The 16,259-nt window shown below is 38.8% G+C and overlaps 1 protein-coding gene across 1 annotated transcript in view; it reads left to right on the forward strand.

The window, feature by feature from the left end:
• The first annotated feature begins 2,351 nt into the window (after positions 1–2,351).
• The window catches only part of LOC133711190 (meiosis-specific protein ASY1-like), a 42,828-nt gene continuing 28,920 nt past the window's right edge, over positions 2,352–16,259 (forward strand). The window contains exons 1-22 of the mRNA XM_062137346.1: positions 2,352–2,471; positions 2,597–2,653; positions 2,867–2,963; positions 3,060–3,128; positions 3,258–3,350; positions 12,840–12,966; positions 13,061–13,130; positions 13,257–13,298; positions 13,412–13,540; positions 13,633–13,746; positions 13,839–13,881; positions 13,987–14,049; positions 14,228–14,358; positions 14,526–14,538; positions 14,640–14,716; positions 14,809–14,910; positions 15,140–15,290; positions 15,399–15,475; positions 15,548–15,605; positions 15,715–15,881; positions 15,986–16,126; positions 16,227–16,259. Of these exons, the coding sequence (XP_061993330.1) occupies positions 2,469–2,471; positions 2,597–2,653; positions 2,867–2,963; positions 3,060–3,128; positions 3,258–3,350; positions 12,840–12,966; positions 13,061–13,130; positions 13,257–13,298; positions 13,412–13,540; positions 13,633–13,746; positions 13,839–13,881; positions 13,987–14,049; positions 14,228–14,358; positions 14,526–14,538; positions 14,640–14,716; positions 14,809–14,910; positions 15,140–15,290; positions 15,399–15,475; positions 15,548–15,605; positions 15,715–15,881; positions 15,986–16,126; positions 16,227–16,259 (1,857 nt within the window). The 5' untranslated portion in view covers positions 2,352–2,468. The remainder of the gene's footprint in view (positions 2,472–2,596; positions 2,654–2,866; positions 2,964–3,059; positions 3,129–3,257; positions 3,351–12,839; positions 12,967–13,060; positions 13,131–13,256; positions 13,299–13,411; positions 13,541–13,632; positions 13,747–13,838; positions 13,882–13,986; positions 14,050–14,227; positions 14,359–14,525; positions 14,539–14,639; positions 14,717–14,808; positions 14,911–15,139; positions 15,291–15,398; positions 15,476–15,547; positions 15,606–15,714; positions 15,882–15,985; positions 16,127–16,226) is intronic.

Below are 16,259 nucleotides of genomic sequence, written 5' to 3' on the forward strand. Positions count from 1 at the left end.
TTTGCTTTATAATCATTGGATTTAATATTTATATTCTTCGTCTTGTGGAGTTTTTAGTAAATTTAATCAATTTATGCATTTTTTTAGTTAAATGGGTCGCATTGCTAACCCTTAAATGAGTCATTTTGTCTAACACGACACGACCTATCTATTAAATGGGTTAAGCGGGTTGGAAACAGGTAACCCGTTTAATAAATAGGTTGGGTTTGAGTTTAAATTTTTGACACGGTTATTAAATGGGTTGGGTTTGGGTTTGGGTTTGTCTCCTGCGACACGATAAATACCTTGACCCGACACGAACCCAACCCAACACGACCCATTAACAGCCCTACTCACAAGCAATTAAAGAGCTTTTAAAAGCATTATTTATTTACCATCCGTGCTTATTAGTAAGAATAAGACTATATAAGAGTAACATGTTGCGCAGCTAATAAAATACCATTTGGCTTTAACCAAATCTATCATATATAAGTAAATCTTAAAAATAATTGTAGCGGTCATTGCTTTTACCCTGCAAGAATAAAAAAAAGGGGTCGTGACCACTTACCCAATTTCAGCCTAAAAATTGCCCACTTACTCCACCAATGAGTTTTTAACCCCATTTACCCAATTTAAATGACAATGACAATTTTACCATCATTTTAATTAACAAACTACTCTCCCAACATATTCTCTCTCTCGACTCCTCTCAGACGCTCCCTCTCTCTCTTTCTCTCTCTCCATCTCTCTCTCTCTCACACACACACCTAAAACAATGACAGAGAGCAAGAATCTCCGGCACGGCATCATATTTCCAGAAAAGGCGGCAAATGGAGGAGGCGCCGACTGAGTGGATCTGCATCGCCGGAGGAGGCGCCCATGAAGACTGACACGCCGCCGTATGCCGAAACAGCCCAGATGTTTTCAGGGTCGGCGGTGAGGGCCTCGACTGTGATTGCCGCCTTCTCTTTCAATTTGGTAGCCCCGGATTCGAACACCGCCTTGCGCGACTCAATGTTTGGAGCGGCGAGGGGCGAGACGACGGAGCACGCCAGATCTGAGCAGCAGCTTGAGGTCGCGGAGCTGTTGGTGAGGGACGCGGCGGCCATGTCGAGGTCGTTCTGCATGTAGAGCATCCCGCTGGTGAACGATCGGGGCTGAAGCGCGAATTGACCTTCACATTGGCTCAGGCGAAGGTCTCCTGTTCGTTGGGTCGAACCCAGGCCAGGAAGACCTAGAATGAGCTTCCGGTGAATGTGAACCGTAAGAGATTGAAGAAGGAGGCGATAAGCGAAGGTCACCGAAGACGAATTGAAGAACGGTGTTGTGGAGATGGCTATGGAGTTTTAAGGAATAGCATCTTTTTTTTTTTTTTTGAATGATCTACTATCTGTTCAACAATGTGAGTAATCTGACATTGCAATGTAACTGTGGGGTTTGTTTGATGGTTTACTGGGGGGCAGTAGACACATTATTGGCCCCCCGTAGACTTTGATATGAGGGACAAGGATCACTATAGTGTGGTGTTTTGATAAGTTACCTGTTGTTTTCTGTGTATTAAAGTCAAATTATCTGTGAATCATACAAAATGGTGCATTTTTGGTGGTCTATTGGGAGGCAGTAGAGACATTGGACTTTGTATTGGGGGACAATAATATGATTCTTGGGAGGCAATAATATGATTATTGGGAGCCAATAATATGATTATAAATTGATCAATTGTGCCTGTAGTATATTCATTTTGGTTTTGGGAGTTCATACAATTCACTGGGCGGCAATAATATGATTTTTGGGAGGCAATAATATGATTATTGGGGGGCAATAATATGATTACTGGGGGGCAATAATATGGTTACTGGATATTATTAGGGACCGGTCGCCGGATTCCGGTCAGCGTTCGCCGGATTCCGGTCACCGGTCGCCGGCGCCCTGCCACTGGTCACCAGAGGCCGGCAAGGTGGAGGATGACTTCTACCTCTAAGTGAAAAAGAAGGAGAGGGCAAAAAAGTCTAAATAAAAAATAAAAAAGAATTAATTGGGTAAAGGGGAAATAATCCCTTAGAGTGTTTTGGGTAAATGGGGTTAAAAAACAGTTGGTGGAGCAAGTGGGCAAATTTTAAACTAAAATTGGGTAAATGAGCATTTTCCCTAAAAAAAAAAGAGTGAGATTTTGAGAGGTTACATTTTCGTTCACAAAAAAAAAAAAGAGGACTTTGTATCTCATTTCACCATAACAAGCTGGCAATTCGTTTTGACTTCCAAGAGTGGACTCGGTGGAGTCACGCTTTTGGCATTGGTTAACTAGTAATAAATTGCGATCAATTTCAGAGTCCCGCCAACACACACCCCACACCCCCCCCCCCCCCCCTCCCCCCATTTCCTCTCGCTTCATTTCAAATTTTTCGTCGCTTAACCCAAACGCAGAGCTCTCTCTTCTCTCTCTATCTCTCTTGCTCCGATTCTCTCATTTCTCCGATAACGCTGAAGCCATGGTAAGCTTCGGAAGATCTCTGAGCTCTTCCTTTGTACTCAGCCATCTTCGTCGATCTGATCCGTACTGCTTTCAAAGCTTAATTCAGTCTTAATCTCACTATTTACTTGATAATTTCGTTTACAGGTTGTGGCGCAAAAACTGAAGGAGGCGGAGATTACCGAGCAGGAATCGCTTCTTCTGGTAATTAACGATCTCATACAGTCATAGAAATACTAGTTGTTGCTCGTAGTTTAACGATTGCTAATTCAATTGAATTTTGGTTGAAGAAACCCTAGATTATCATGATTAATGGCTAGGCGTTAAGTTTTGTATGACTGCGATGAGGAAAATAGCAATAGTTATGTGAATTTGGAGTCTGAGAGTGAATACTATAGTGTTTGCTGTGGATGTTAGACGAGGAACCTGCTTCGCATCGCTATATTCAATATCAGTTACATCCGAGGCCTTTTTCCGGAGAAGTATTTCAACGATAAATCTGTTCCTGCTTTAGGTAGATCTGTTTGGTAAATTAGATTTTGTTGCTATTTTTTGCTATAGATGAAACTCGGTTTTGTGATTTGTGATGAATTTTTGGCATCTTCAACAGAGATGAAGATCAAAAAGCTAATGCCAGTGGATGCAGAGTCTCGCAGACTTATTGATTGGATGGAGAAAGGTATGAATCGGAGTTAACTGATTTGGATGAGCTTACAGTTTTGATGTTGTTTCACTTTTTTTTTTTTTCCCCTGAGATTTTCATTTCTTGTTTGGCTATTAGTTAACTTATTGTTGAATGTATTGGTAGGTGTATACAACGCCTTGCAGAAGAAGTACCTGAAAACGCTTTTGTTCTGTGTGTGTGAAGACGTTGAAGGGCCGATGATAGAGGAATACACTTGTAAGGCTTTCTGTCCCAACTGAGTAATTGTAACTAGAGGATGGCGCTTACTTGTTTAGTTTATCACTGTATCATACCACAAACTTCAATGTTTCCATTTAATTTTCACTACTGTGAATTTTCACCATTACAATCTGAATGTGCATTAGCATTTTCCTATGTTGAAGCACCACATTTTATGCTGGATGATACAATTTAATCATTTAACTTTGTATGTCAATGCTGGTTAAATTTAGAGTGTAAATTGATGTTCCTAGAAGGAGCCTAGAGGGGGGGTGAATAGGCTCACAGCCAATTTTTTCGTTCAAAAATTTTCTCAGGGATTGCAACAGGGTGATCAATCCTGAGAACTGATAATGACAAGATTGTATTGTAAATTCAACAAACCAACTAAAGCAATAAAGAACACATGTTTTGTTAACGCAGTAAAACCCTATCAAGGGAAAACATTTGCGTGGCCTTTACTCTTGAAAGACCAAAACCAAATCACTATGAAAAACAAATTACAAGTTTACAACACAGGGATTGAACTGGACGCGGCAATCCTTCCTAGACTGACTCACTAGGCTGTGGTAATCACTCCTTGCTAATTGTTTATACAAGTGATACACTTTGAAATCCCAACTATGAAACAAGCTATGAACGCAGCAAGTCCTTCTTGGAGATTTCACCTTTGAAGTTTGCAATACCCAACTGAACTCATGGGATGCAAGAGATGAATATGCATGAATGGTTTTGTGTTTTTCAAATTGTTTTCAACATGGAACAAGACATTTTGAAAAGCAGAAAACCAAAGAGATAAACTCTTGATAAACAAAGGGACTGAAACACAAGTGTTTTCAATAACCGAAATGGAACAGAGAACCCATATATATAGAGGAAGAAGAGAAGGGACAGTTCACTCAAAGAACCCTTAATCTCAATTGGAGTAGGTAAACCCATACCCATAATTTCAGATTGCCCATGTAAACCCATGCTCCTAATTTCAATTGGGAATACCAATTCAAGAACCCAAAACACTCAAGCTCCTTAATCAAAACTGACACAAGAATGGAACCCATGAAAAACCCATGGTTTTGTGAAAGAGATGTCATGCAAGAGCTTACCGGAGCCATGATGAAGATGGGTCTTCTTTTGATCTTCAAGATTTAAGCTTGATCTTGGACAAGACAGCAATATGAGATGGGATGGGGAAGCACAACAGCACGGTAGCAAAGCAGCAAACTGATGAGGTAGCAAGTTCTAATTGAACTAGTCTTCAAACTTTGCCTTTGGCTTTTGACAGCAAGGTAGCCACACACAAGAGAAGAGGAAGTAATTAAGTTGCAATTTCTCTATCAAGCTAAGGTGGGGAAGCTGCCAGCAAACTGATCTTCAAGTCTTCACGTGGGTCTTTGAAGAAGAAGCAAGTTGCAATCATGCTAAGATGGGAAGCTGACAGCAAGGCAACCACAACAATTGTAATTAAACAATTATGGGCTTGGGCTGCAACCTTGGGCTTCTTTAATGAGTAGAGTTTTGTGAAGAAGGAATGCCAACATTTATACTAACAATCTCCCCCTTTGGCATTCCTAAACAAAACACTACTTTGCAACACAAGACTAGCCTAACACTTAGACAGCAGCTGCAAAATAAACCTGAAACAATTGCACAAGCAATACCAAGTGAAGCAAGGGCACAAGATAAACAATGTAACCAAGCATTTGAAATCACATGAAGTATTATCAATAAGGAACAGCCACAAAAGCCACCAAGAACACCCTAAAAGCACCCTAACACTAACACTTCTCCCCCTTTTTGTCTAGGAATGACAAAGGGACAATGCTATCAACAAGAATAGAAAACATCCATTCAAGAGCACAAAATCTGCAGAAAAATGCAAATGGCCAACTTCGATAACATTTTTGAACTAACAACCTTCAATTTTGAAGAACACAAGGAAAACCCCATATGAATCAATGAATACTCCCCCTCAATATATGCAGCGGATTATTGAGAATTTAAAAATGCAAGCAAGCAAGGATGAAGGACATAGTCAATCCTAGATTTTTCTTGACAAGTCAGGCAAAGAGCCACAGAGGATTGCAGAGCACATTTGAATCCCTCCAGATCCCACAAAGAAACTCAAGACAATTTGACAGTTCCTTTTTGTAAACACAGCTCAAGGATGACTTGTAGCATTTCATGATTCTTGAATTGTTGAGAAACTTGAGCTAAAACATCCAAGGGATAAGAATTGATACACAAGAGATCATAAAGGAATGAGATGAAGTCCTATTTGTTTTCATTGATCCTTATCTCTCCAATTTTTTTTATTATTTTTTTTTTTATAATTTATTTAGCTCATAATCATTGGCTTTGTTAAGCTGGAGCTTTTAGGAATAAAACCATATTTTTGACCCATGTAACAAGTCTTATGTCAATGGCTCTCAAACCAGTTGGTTTTAAGGCATTAAGTGTAACAAGGACACTCCAAAGGACATATCAACTCGAGTCAAAAAGAGGATATCAAACAAGAAGATACCACCGGGGTGACCAAGCCATTCCCTTTTCTTCCCAATCCTCATATCGTTCACCACGACCGAGGCCCGTTTACTTTGGGAATAGCCTGGCCAAGCTTCTCTAAATATTTTCACAAAGAAGCATAAACTACTCATCTCAAACCATCATAAAAACTGAGCACAATATAACACCCCACAAGAGATTTAGGTGCAAGAGTTTAAGATAATAGACTTTTTCAAACAAAAATTGAGCAGTGAACAATAGAAAGCTGATGCAAAGTGTCTTGAGAACCTTGAGTGACCAAGGAAGAAGAAATTATGAACAAACTACCCTCTGATCTTAGATCAAGACATGATCAGTATTTTCCAGGATTGAAACAATGCATGCAATCCCCAAAGGAAATAAAACACCTATTTTTTCACAACCTACACTAAATGCAGCACACATAATATATAACAAACAGCCTGCATATATGAGTGAGAATATTCAAACAGTAGAGCACACTCCAATAGACTTCCTAAGAGACTCAAAACGAAGGTTGTCTAAAGGTTTTGTAAACAAATCAGCCAATTGATTTTCAGTGGGAATAAATTCCAGCTCAAGGATATTTGCATCAACAAGATCACGAATGAAATGATATCGAATATCAATATGCTTTGTGCGTGAGTGCTGAACAGGATTCTTAGAGATGTTAATGGCACTAGTGTTGTCACAAAAGATAGACAACTTACCTTGAGGAAAACCATAGTCGTTCAACATTTGTTTCATCCATAACATTTGGGTGCAACAACTACCAGCTGCAATGTACTCGGCTTCAGCAGTTGAGAGAGACACACAGTTTTGCTTCTTGCTATGCCATGAAACAAGATTGTTTCCCACAAAGAAACATCCACCCGAGGTGCTTCTTCGATCATCCACATTTCCTGCCCAATCCGAGTCAGTATAACCTGCAATCTCAACATTGGAATCAAAGGTGTACACCACCCCATAGTTAGAAGTTCCAGAAACATATCTAATGATGCGTTTAACAGCTTTTAGATGTGATTCCTTAGGATCAGCTTGATATCTAGCACAAACACCAACACTAAAAGAAATATCGGGTCTGCTAGCAGTGAGGTATAACAAGCTTCCTATCATGCTTCTATACAAGGTTTGATCAACACTAGTTCCAGTCAAATCCACATCAAGTTTTGAACTAGTTCCCATTGGATTTCGGACAGCAGTAGCAGTATCTAAACCAAACTTTTTCACAAGGTCATTAGCATATTTGGTTTGAGATATGTAGAGACCATCACTCCTTTGTTGGACTTGCAGACCAAGAAAATAATTCAATTTTCCACACAAACTCAAAACTCATTTTTCATGATATTAGTGAATTCTTCAATCAATGAATCTGAAGTTGAACCAAAAACAATATCATCCACATAGACTTGAGCAAGAATTAAATGATGAGAAGTTCTTTTTACAAACAAAGTTTTGTCAATTGAACCTCTAACATAGCCTTTATCCAAAAGATGAGAGGAAAGTCTCTCATACCAAGCTCTAGGGGCTTGTTTCAGCCCATAGAGAGCTTTCTTAAGTCTATACACATGGTCAGGATGAATAGGATCTATGAATCCTGCAGGTTGTTCAACATAGACTTCCTCTTGAAGAACACCATTTAAAAACGCACTTTTCACATCCATTTGATAAAGAGTAAACCTTAAATGACATGCAATGGCAAAGAGAAGACGAACAGATTCAAGCCTTGCAACGGGGGCAAAGGTTTCATCAAAATCAAGACCTTCAACTTGAGAGTACCCTTGAGCAACAAGCCTTGCTTTGTTGCGGGTAATCTGACCCTTTTCATCAGATTTGTTTTTGAAAATCCATTTTGTTCCAATGACATTTGAAGAGTCCGGTCTTGGAACCAAAAACCACACATCATTTCTAGCAAATTGACTCAATTCATCTTGCATGGCATTTATCCAATTAACATCACACAAAGCCTCTTTAGCATTTTTAGGTTCTATAACAGAAACAAAACCATAAAATGTAATGATGCAAATATCTTCTTGATGCTTTGCAATGAAGCATGAAAGAATAGAGAGATTGCTTACAGCCCTTTTTGCTTGTCTTCTTGTTTTCAAACCATCATTCAAATCACCAATGATGTCGGAAGAGGAATGATCTTTATGCACTTGCTGCTGTCCAGTTCTGTAAACAGGCTGGATTGCAGAGGTATCATCAATCCCTACTGAAGCTTCCTCATCTTCTTGGCCTTCAGCAGCAACATCATCATTCTTTTCCTTTTCGAAAAGTACCTGATCAAAACTTATACAAGGAGTATGTGAGAGCACAATTGAGTCATCAATAGAGACATTAATGGTTTCCATCACAGAACAAGTTCTCTTGTTATACACCCTATAAGCTCTACTATTCAATGAGTAACCAAGAAAGACTCCTTTGTCACTTTTAGCATCAAATTTTGCAAGATATTCTCTATCCCTATAGATGTAACAAGGACTGCCAAACACTCTCAAATGGCTCACATTTGGTTTCTTTCCTTTCAAAATCTCATAAGGAGTTTTTTCAGTTCCCGGTCTAAAGATGACTCTATTTATGGTATAGCAAGCATTGCTAATCGCTTCTGCCCAAAAAGTATGAGCAAGACTAGCAGAGTTTAACATAACTGTCCCCATTTCAATTAAGACCCTGTTTTTCCTTTCCACAACACCATTTTGTTGAGGAGTTTTGGGAGCCGAGAACTCATGCTTAATTCCCATTTCACAACAAAACTTGTCAAATGAGGCATTTTCAAATTCAGTTCCATGATCAGTTCTAAGTCTTACAATGCATCTATTTGAAGAATATTGTTCATTTAAAATCATTTTGCACAAGCTTTGAAAGTTGTCAAAAGCATCAGATTTTTCACTCAAGAATTTCACCCAAGTGAACCTAGAAAAATCATCGACTAGAACAAGCATGTACTTCTTACCACCTAAGCTTCTAGTTTGAACAGGTCCAACTAGATCCATATGCATTAAATCCAAAGGTTGTGAAGTAGACAAAGAATTAATGACCCTATGTGAAGAACGAGTTTGCTTACCAAGCTTGCAACCCTCACACATACCGGTTGGTTTCCCACTCAATTTGGGCAAACCCCTTACCCCTTCTTTGGTGGAGAGCTTCACCAAGTCTTGGTAGTTCACATGGCAGAGCCGTCTATGCCAAAGATTGAGAGTATCTTCAGTCGAGGAGGAACTAAGACAAATCTGAGAAGAAGCAGAATCATTAGCATTAACACAATAACAATGATCTTTGGACCGTAGTCCACCCATAACACTCTTACCCTTACCATCAAGAACAAGACATCTCAGCTTATTGAATCTAACCTCTTCAAAGTCATCACTCAATTGACTCACACTAATAAGATTAGCTTGGAGTCCTTCAACATACAACACATTTTTTAAATTTGGGATACCTGGAGCAGTTACAATCCCTTTTCCCACAACCTTTGCTTTCTTTCCATCACCAAAAGTGACAGAACCACTGATAGCCTCATCATAGAAGGACGAGAACCAGTTTTTATCACCTGTCATGTGCCTAGAGCACCCACTATCCAAATACCAAGTATCAGCTCTTCTAGACGAAAGAGCAGTAAGAGCAACCAAACATGTAGCAATGGAGTCATTTTCTTCAACGTGTGAGAAACAACAAGAGGATAGAAGACACATTTCAGAATGTTCAAAATCAGTTCCACAAATGTCAAAGGGCTTAAAATCAACAGAGGCAAGTGGATGAAATGACTTATTTTTCTTTGCCCAAACAACTTTTTCTTTTCTCGGGATTGCAACAAGTTTAGCAATCCTTCCAAATTCTTTCAAAGATTTTTCCAAAGTTGACTGTAAAGAAAGAAACAAAGAGTTTTCATGAGACTTTGTTGACTTTTGAGGACCATTTCTGAGTTTATGACACCTTGGTCTAATGTGTCCAGAGATACCACAATGGTGACAAATGGGAATGAATCTTTTGGATGACTTAGGGACACTTTCTTTTGGCAACAATTTACTTTTCACAAAAATAGTTGGCCTTTCTGAGGAGCTTTCTCCAGAATGAAAACCAAGACCCTTTTTATCCCTATCAACTTTGCCCATTCCAATCATTTTGGAAACTTTATCAGATCCAATAGAAAATTTTGAAAACTTTTCTTGAGAATCACGTAAAGATTTTTCAAGAGAGATTTTTTCAGAAGTTAGAGAATTGACTAACCTGATTTGAGCATTCAAGTTCTCTTGTAGAGTCTCCACTTGACTTACCAAGGTATTTCTTTCAAATTCCCACTTCTTCTTGCAGGATTGCAACTTCTCTGCTATCCCAGTTTTTTCTTTTTCACAAGAAGCAAGTTGATCCTTCAATTCCTCAGTCTTTCCAATCATTATTTTTGAGGCTTTGTACAGCTGCTGGAACTTGTTAGTGGCTACCTCCTCAGAGTGCTCATCATCATCAGATTCATTTGAGGACTCATTTTGGGTGGTAGCAACAAGAGCAACATTCTCCTCTTCATGGTCGGACTGAGTTTCTGATTCACTATCACTCCAAGAGGTTTTAAAAGCTCTATTTGATTGAGACTTAAATTTTTTGTTTGCACAATCAGCAGCAAGATGACCATATCCTTGACACTCAAAACATTTTGGTTTTTCACCAAAAGACTTCTTTTGAAAAAACTTTGAGGACTTTGAGTATTTGTCATTTGAAACATCATCATTTTGATTTCTTTTGGAAGAAGTAGAACCAGAAAAATTTCTAGAGCTAGAAGAGGGTGACCTTCCGGATTTAAGAAATTTTTTGAACTGTTTTGTGAGAAGAGCAAATTCTTCTAGATTAAAATCAGAAGGGTCTTCTTCTTTTTTCAAAGTGCTTAAAGCAATTGATTTTTCTTTCTGACCCTTTCTCCTTTTTGACTCAAAGGTTTTCAAATTTCCCACAAGCTCATCTAATGAGTATGAATCAAGATCTTGAGCTTCCTCAATGGCAATTTGCTTAGCCTCAAAACTAGGAGGAAGAGCACGAAGAAACTTTTTCACAATTCTATGCTCTAAAATAGGATCACCCAACCCATGACATTGATTGGTAACATTGATGAGGCGACTATGGAAGTCATCAACAGATTCATCCTCTCTCATAGTCATTTCTTCAAATTCAAGCACAAGGCTTTGAAGTTTTTGTGCCTTCACCTTTTTGTTACCCTCATGAGTGGTTTGAAGTAATTCCCAAGAAGCTTTAGCAGTTGGACAATTTGTAATTCTTTTTCTTTCCTTATCCGACAAGGCAGCGAAAAGGCTATAGCGAGCTTTAGTATCACATTTGTGATCAGATTGCTCAGCAACAGTCCACTCACCTCTTGGTTTAGGAATAGGATTTGAAGTTTCAGTTTCCCTTTTAGTTGGTTCTATCCAACCCTTCTCTATAATGTTCCATAACTTATCCTCTTGAGATTGCAGGAAAGCCATCATCATTACTTTCCATTGAGAGTAATCTTTCCCATCAAAATATGGAGGAGAGTTAATGGAACTAGAGACTCTATCACGGTCCATTCTAGGAGGCCAGAGGAACACACTAACACAGGTTAGTGACCCGCTCTGATACCAATTGATGTTCCTAGAAGGAGCCTAGAGGGGGGGTGAATAGGCTCACAGCCAATTTTTTCGTTCAAAAATTTTCTCAGGGATTGCAACAGGGTGATCAATCCTGAGAACTGATAATGACAAGATTGTATTGTAAATTCAACAAACCAACTAAAGCAATAAAGAACACATGTTTTGTTGACGCAGTAAAACCCTATCAAGGGAAAACATTTGCGTGGCCTTTACTCTTGAAAGACCAAAACCAAATCACTATGAAAAACAAATTACAAGTTTACAACACAGGGATTGAACTGGACGCGGCAATCCTTCCTAGACTGACTCACTAGGCTGTGGTAATCACTCCTTGCTAATTGTTTATACAAGTGATACACTTTGAAATCCCAACTATGAAACAAGCTATGAACGCAGCAAGTCCTTCTTGGAGATTTCACCTTTGAAGTTTGCAATACCCAACTGAACTCATGGGATGCAAGAGATGAATATGCATGAATGGTTTTGTGTTTTTCAAATTGTTTTCAACATGGAACAAGACATTTTGAAAAGCAGAAAACCAAAGAGATAAACTCTTGATAAACAAAGGGACTGAAACACAAGTGTTTTCAATAACCGAAATGGAACAGAGAACCCATATATATAGAGGAAGAAGAGAAGGGACAGTTCACTCAAAGAACCCTTAATCTCAATTGGAGTAGGTAAACCCATACCCATAATTTCAGATTGCCCATGTAAACCCATGCTCCTAATTTCAATTGGGAATACCAATTCAAGAACCCAAAACACTCAAGCTCCTTAATCAAAACTGACACAAGAATGGAACCCATGAAAAACCCATGGTTTTGTGAAAGAGATGTCATGCAAGAGCTTACCGGAGCCATGATGAAGATGGGTCTTCTTTTGATCTTCAAGATTTAAGCTTGATCTTGGACAAGACAGCAATATGAGATGGGATGGGGAAGCACAACAGCACGGTAGCAAAGCAGCAAACTGATGAGGTAGCAAGTTCTAATTGAACTAGTCTTCAAACTTTGCCTTTGGCTTTTGACAGCAAGGTAGCCACACACAAGAGAAGAGGAAGTAATTAAGTTGCAATTTCTCTATCAAGCTAAGGTGGGGAAGCTGCCAGCAAACTGATCTTCAAGTCTTCACGTGGGTCTTTGAAGAAGAAGCAAGTTGCAATCATGCTAAGATGGGAAGCTGACAGCAAGGCAACCACAACAATTGTAATTAAACAATTATGGGCTTGGGCTGCAACCTTGGGCTTCTTTAATGAGTAGAGTTTTGTGAAGAAGGAATGCCAACATTTATACTAACATAAATTTTATGTGAGAGTTTGATGGAATTGATTTTACTTGCTCTGCAGTTTCTTTCAGCTATTCAAAATCTGAAAACCAGGAAGTTTCAATGAATATCAATCGATCCGGGAATAAGAAACAGGGTGGAACATTCAAGTATAACTCCACAACAGAAATTACACCCAACCAGATGAGGTAACTAAAAACCGAAACTCCTTCCAGATTTCATCCTCATCCTGTTCTTCTTTGAGTCCTGCTTTCTGAATTTGCGAGGCTGTTTCATGTGCAGGAGTTCTGCTTGTAAAATGGTCCGCACACTGGTTCAGCTGATGAGAACTTTGGATAGAATGCCAGAAGAGGTAAATCAGAAATTGGTTTTAGTTATTGCACAGCTGTCTATGTTATTAGCTACCTGGAAATGTTCTAGAGTCCTTTGTTTGTATTGGTATATCAGATTTAAAATATTTGATTTGTTGTTGTTTCAGCGCACCATTCTGATGAAACTCCTATACTATGATGATGTCACGGTATACCCCTTATAAATTACTTTCTCATATTCCAGCTTCATGCCTAGTTGATATTCTCTATTCTCAAATGTACTTTGTGTACCAGAAGGTGACAAAGTTATATGAATTTGCAGCCAGCAGATTATGAGCCTCCATTCTTCAGAGGCTGCACAGAAGAAGAAACTCGAAACTCATGGACCAAGAATCCTTTGAAAATGGAAGTTGGGAATGTAAACAGCAAGCATCTTGTCTTAGCTCTCAAGGTAAGGAATAGGAGTTTTATATTGGAATATCAGAAACTAGGATTCATCATAGATGTGCCAGATTGAGTTGGTATTACTCCGTATCTATACAGGTAAAGAGCGTGCTTGATCCCTGTGAGGATGAAAATGATGATATTCAAGATGATGAAGTGAGCTTAGGAGATGACTCCATGCAAATGGATGGCTCTTCTGAATCTGACAGTGAGGTAAAATCGATGTTATGAACTCAACTCGCATCTGCTTTTGGCTTAATGGTGCCAATACTGATAGGCATGATATGTTTTGTTACAATTGCTAGGTGAATCAATCTCAAGACGACCAATATATAGTTGTTCCTGCAGGTAAAAGTTGTGGACTTATGTATAGTATATCCTTTGTAATAATTCCCTCTTCCAGATAGCTTTGGTCTGAGTTGTTGGTGGATGTAATAATGGTTTTCTTGACAGCTAAGCATCAACCACAGGAAGATAACAGCATACTTAAGGAAGATAATTGCATGGATGGTGAAGGTAATAAATCAACCATGTCTAAGTTAGCTGACCAATCTGCACATTATAATGATATTGAAACAAATCTTCAACTTGGAGTCTGACCTAATGAGCAATTTGGGCTAATTTTACATCTCCTTTCTTTGCAAGTTTCCTGCACAGCTGTATTAGGCTAACGATCTGTTTTATAACTCTACAGCTACAGATGATACTCAGGATCCAGAGGAAGATGAACAGCAATTTTCCCGGATAAAGAACTGGATCAGTAGTTGCCATCTTGACACTGTTGAAGTTACTGATGTTCTCTCGAATTTCCCAGACATTTCAGTGGTAAGGATTCCAACTGTTGAATTCTCTGCTAGAAATCTGCACCAAAAACTGACTGATTGTACAGTTGGCTTATTGAATATGTTTTACTCTCACCTGTTTTTTTTTGGTCTGTTATATGATTCTAAATGTATAACCAATTGATTCCATATCTGTATTATTGTATGCAGGTTCTAACTGAAGGTAAAATGAAGAATGAAAATAGACCTGCTGCTACATTGTACTTATTTTAAAAGATATTTTAAAAAGATTAGTTAGTTTTCAATTCTGTGGCTGGATTACAGAAATTATGGACAAGCTTGTTGTGGAAGGCATTCTATCAAAAGCTGGAGGGGACACTTACACTATTAACAGGCAGAAGGTTTTTGTCTTCCCTTGTTTTTATTCAATTTTGAGTCCATATTTTTCTTTTGGAGTCGAACTAATTTTCCTCGTGACAATCTCACAATGCAGAAGTCTGATTATGAGTTCACTGTGTTGAAACAAGAAATTAATAGTCAAGCAGTCCTGGTTGGTGACAAAACTCCAATGTCTAATGATCACATGTACATGAAGGTGATTGTGATTCCTGCCTTTCACACTTTTTGTATGTGGAGTTATTAATCTCGTTACACATACCTAATTACTGGGATTTTGAAAACCTCTGCTAATTCATCAAGTACTTTGTATGGCCTGACAACTTTTCTGCAGTCTGATGTATAAGATTGAATAGTCTCTGTTGAATGACAAATATCATATATACATTGGTGCAATATTGTCACTGGGGTTTATTTTTCTACTGCAGGCGCTGTGTCATGCTCTTCCTATGCAGTATGTGTCAGTCGCAAAGCTTCAGAACAAGCTTGGAGGAAAAGCAAATCAGAGTACAGTGCGGAAGATGATTGATAAGATGGCACAAGAAGGTTTTGTTGAAGCCAAAGGCAACCGAAGGCTAGGTGAGTAACTTGTGCAGTTTCATCCAGTTGAAAAAAGCTTGTACTCATCTTACTTATGCTCGATTGAATTATGTCCAACTTTCTTTCATCATTTACTTGTAAACCCAGGAAAGCGTGTGATCCATTCTGATGTTACTGAGAAGAAACTTATTGAAGTCCATAAAGCTTTGAATTTTGATGCAATGGTAATTCTGTTAAACATGTCTACCGATATTTTCCATTATACTAGCTATCTTTCTGACATTTTACTCGGACAGGATGTTGACAACGTTGAACCACCAAGCAAGTCAAATCATCAAGACATTCATCCAATGGGTAAGAGAGCCCCAATTTCTTATGCATTAAGCTGATTTTAAGCCTATACTGGTTATTCCTTTACATTAGCAGTTTCGCACTTACATCTACAAAATGCTTTTGTTAACAGGAAGCAACTACAGAGACATATCCACATGTGGTGTGCTCCGCTCGATTGGATCAGATCTCACACGCATGAGAATAAGGCCTAATTCACAGGAATATAGTCCAAACAGGAGTGAGCAGACTACTTCAAAGACAAAGGAGCAGGGAAACACTCCCACAAGCAGGGCGCAGGTAAGACTATGAGTCTAGTACTCAAATCTCTACACTCATTTCATGCTTATTTTTTCTTTCAACTATACTGTTGATAAACACAATTTTCTCTACAAACCGTGCAGCCAGTAATTTCAAGAGAGAGCTTTGCACCTGGCAATGATGATATTAGAGCCAATGGCAACACAAATCACTGTGACGATGGGGAGAGAGTGGTCTGTAGTAGTATGTCCACCCAAGGCAAACGTTCCAGGAAAACAAGCATGGTATGAATATGATTCAACCTCCTCATGATAGAATGGTTTGCTCTGATTTGTATCACAGGCAATAGGACTAATGAAAATGCAATCTTTTCCCTCTCTGTAGGTCAAGGAGCCTATTCTACAGTACACAAAGCGC

This window comes from Rosa rugosa, chromosome 5 (genome assembly GCF_958449725.1).
Source record: "Rosa rugosa chromosome 5, drRosRugo1.1, whole genome shotgun sequence".
NCBI classification, from domain to species: Eukaryota; Viridiplantae; Streptophyta; class Magnoliopsida; order Rosales; family Rosaceae; genus Rosa; species Rosa rugosa.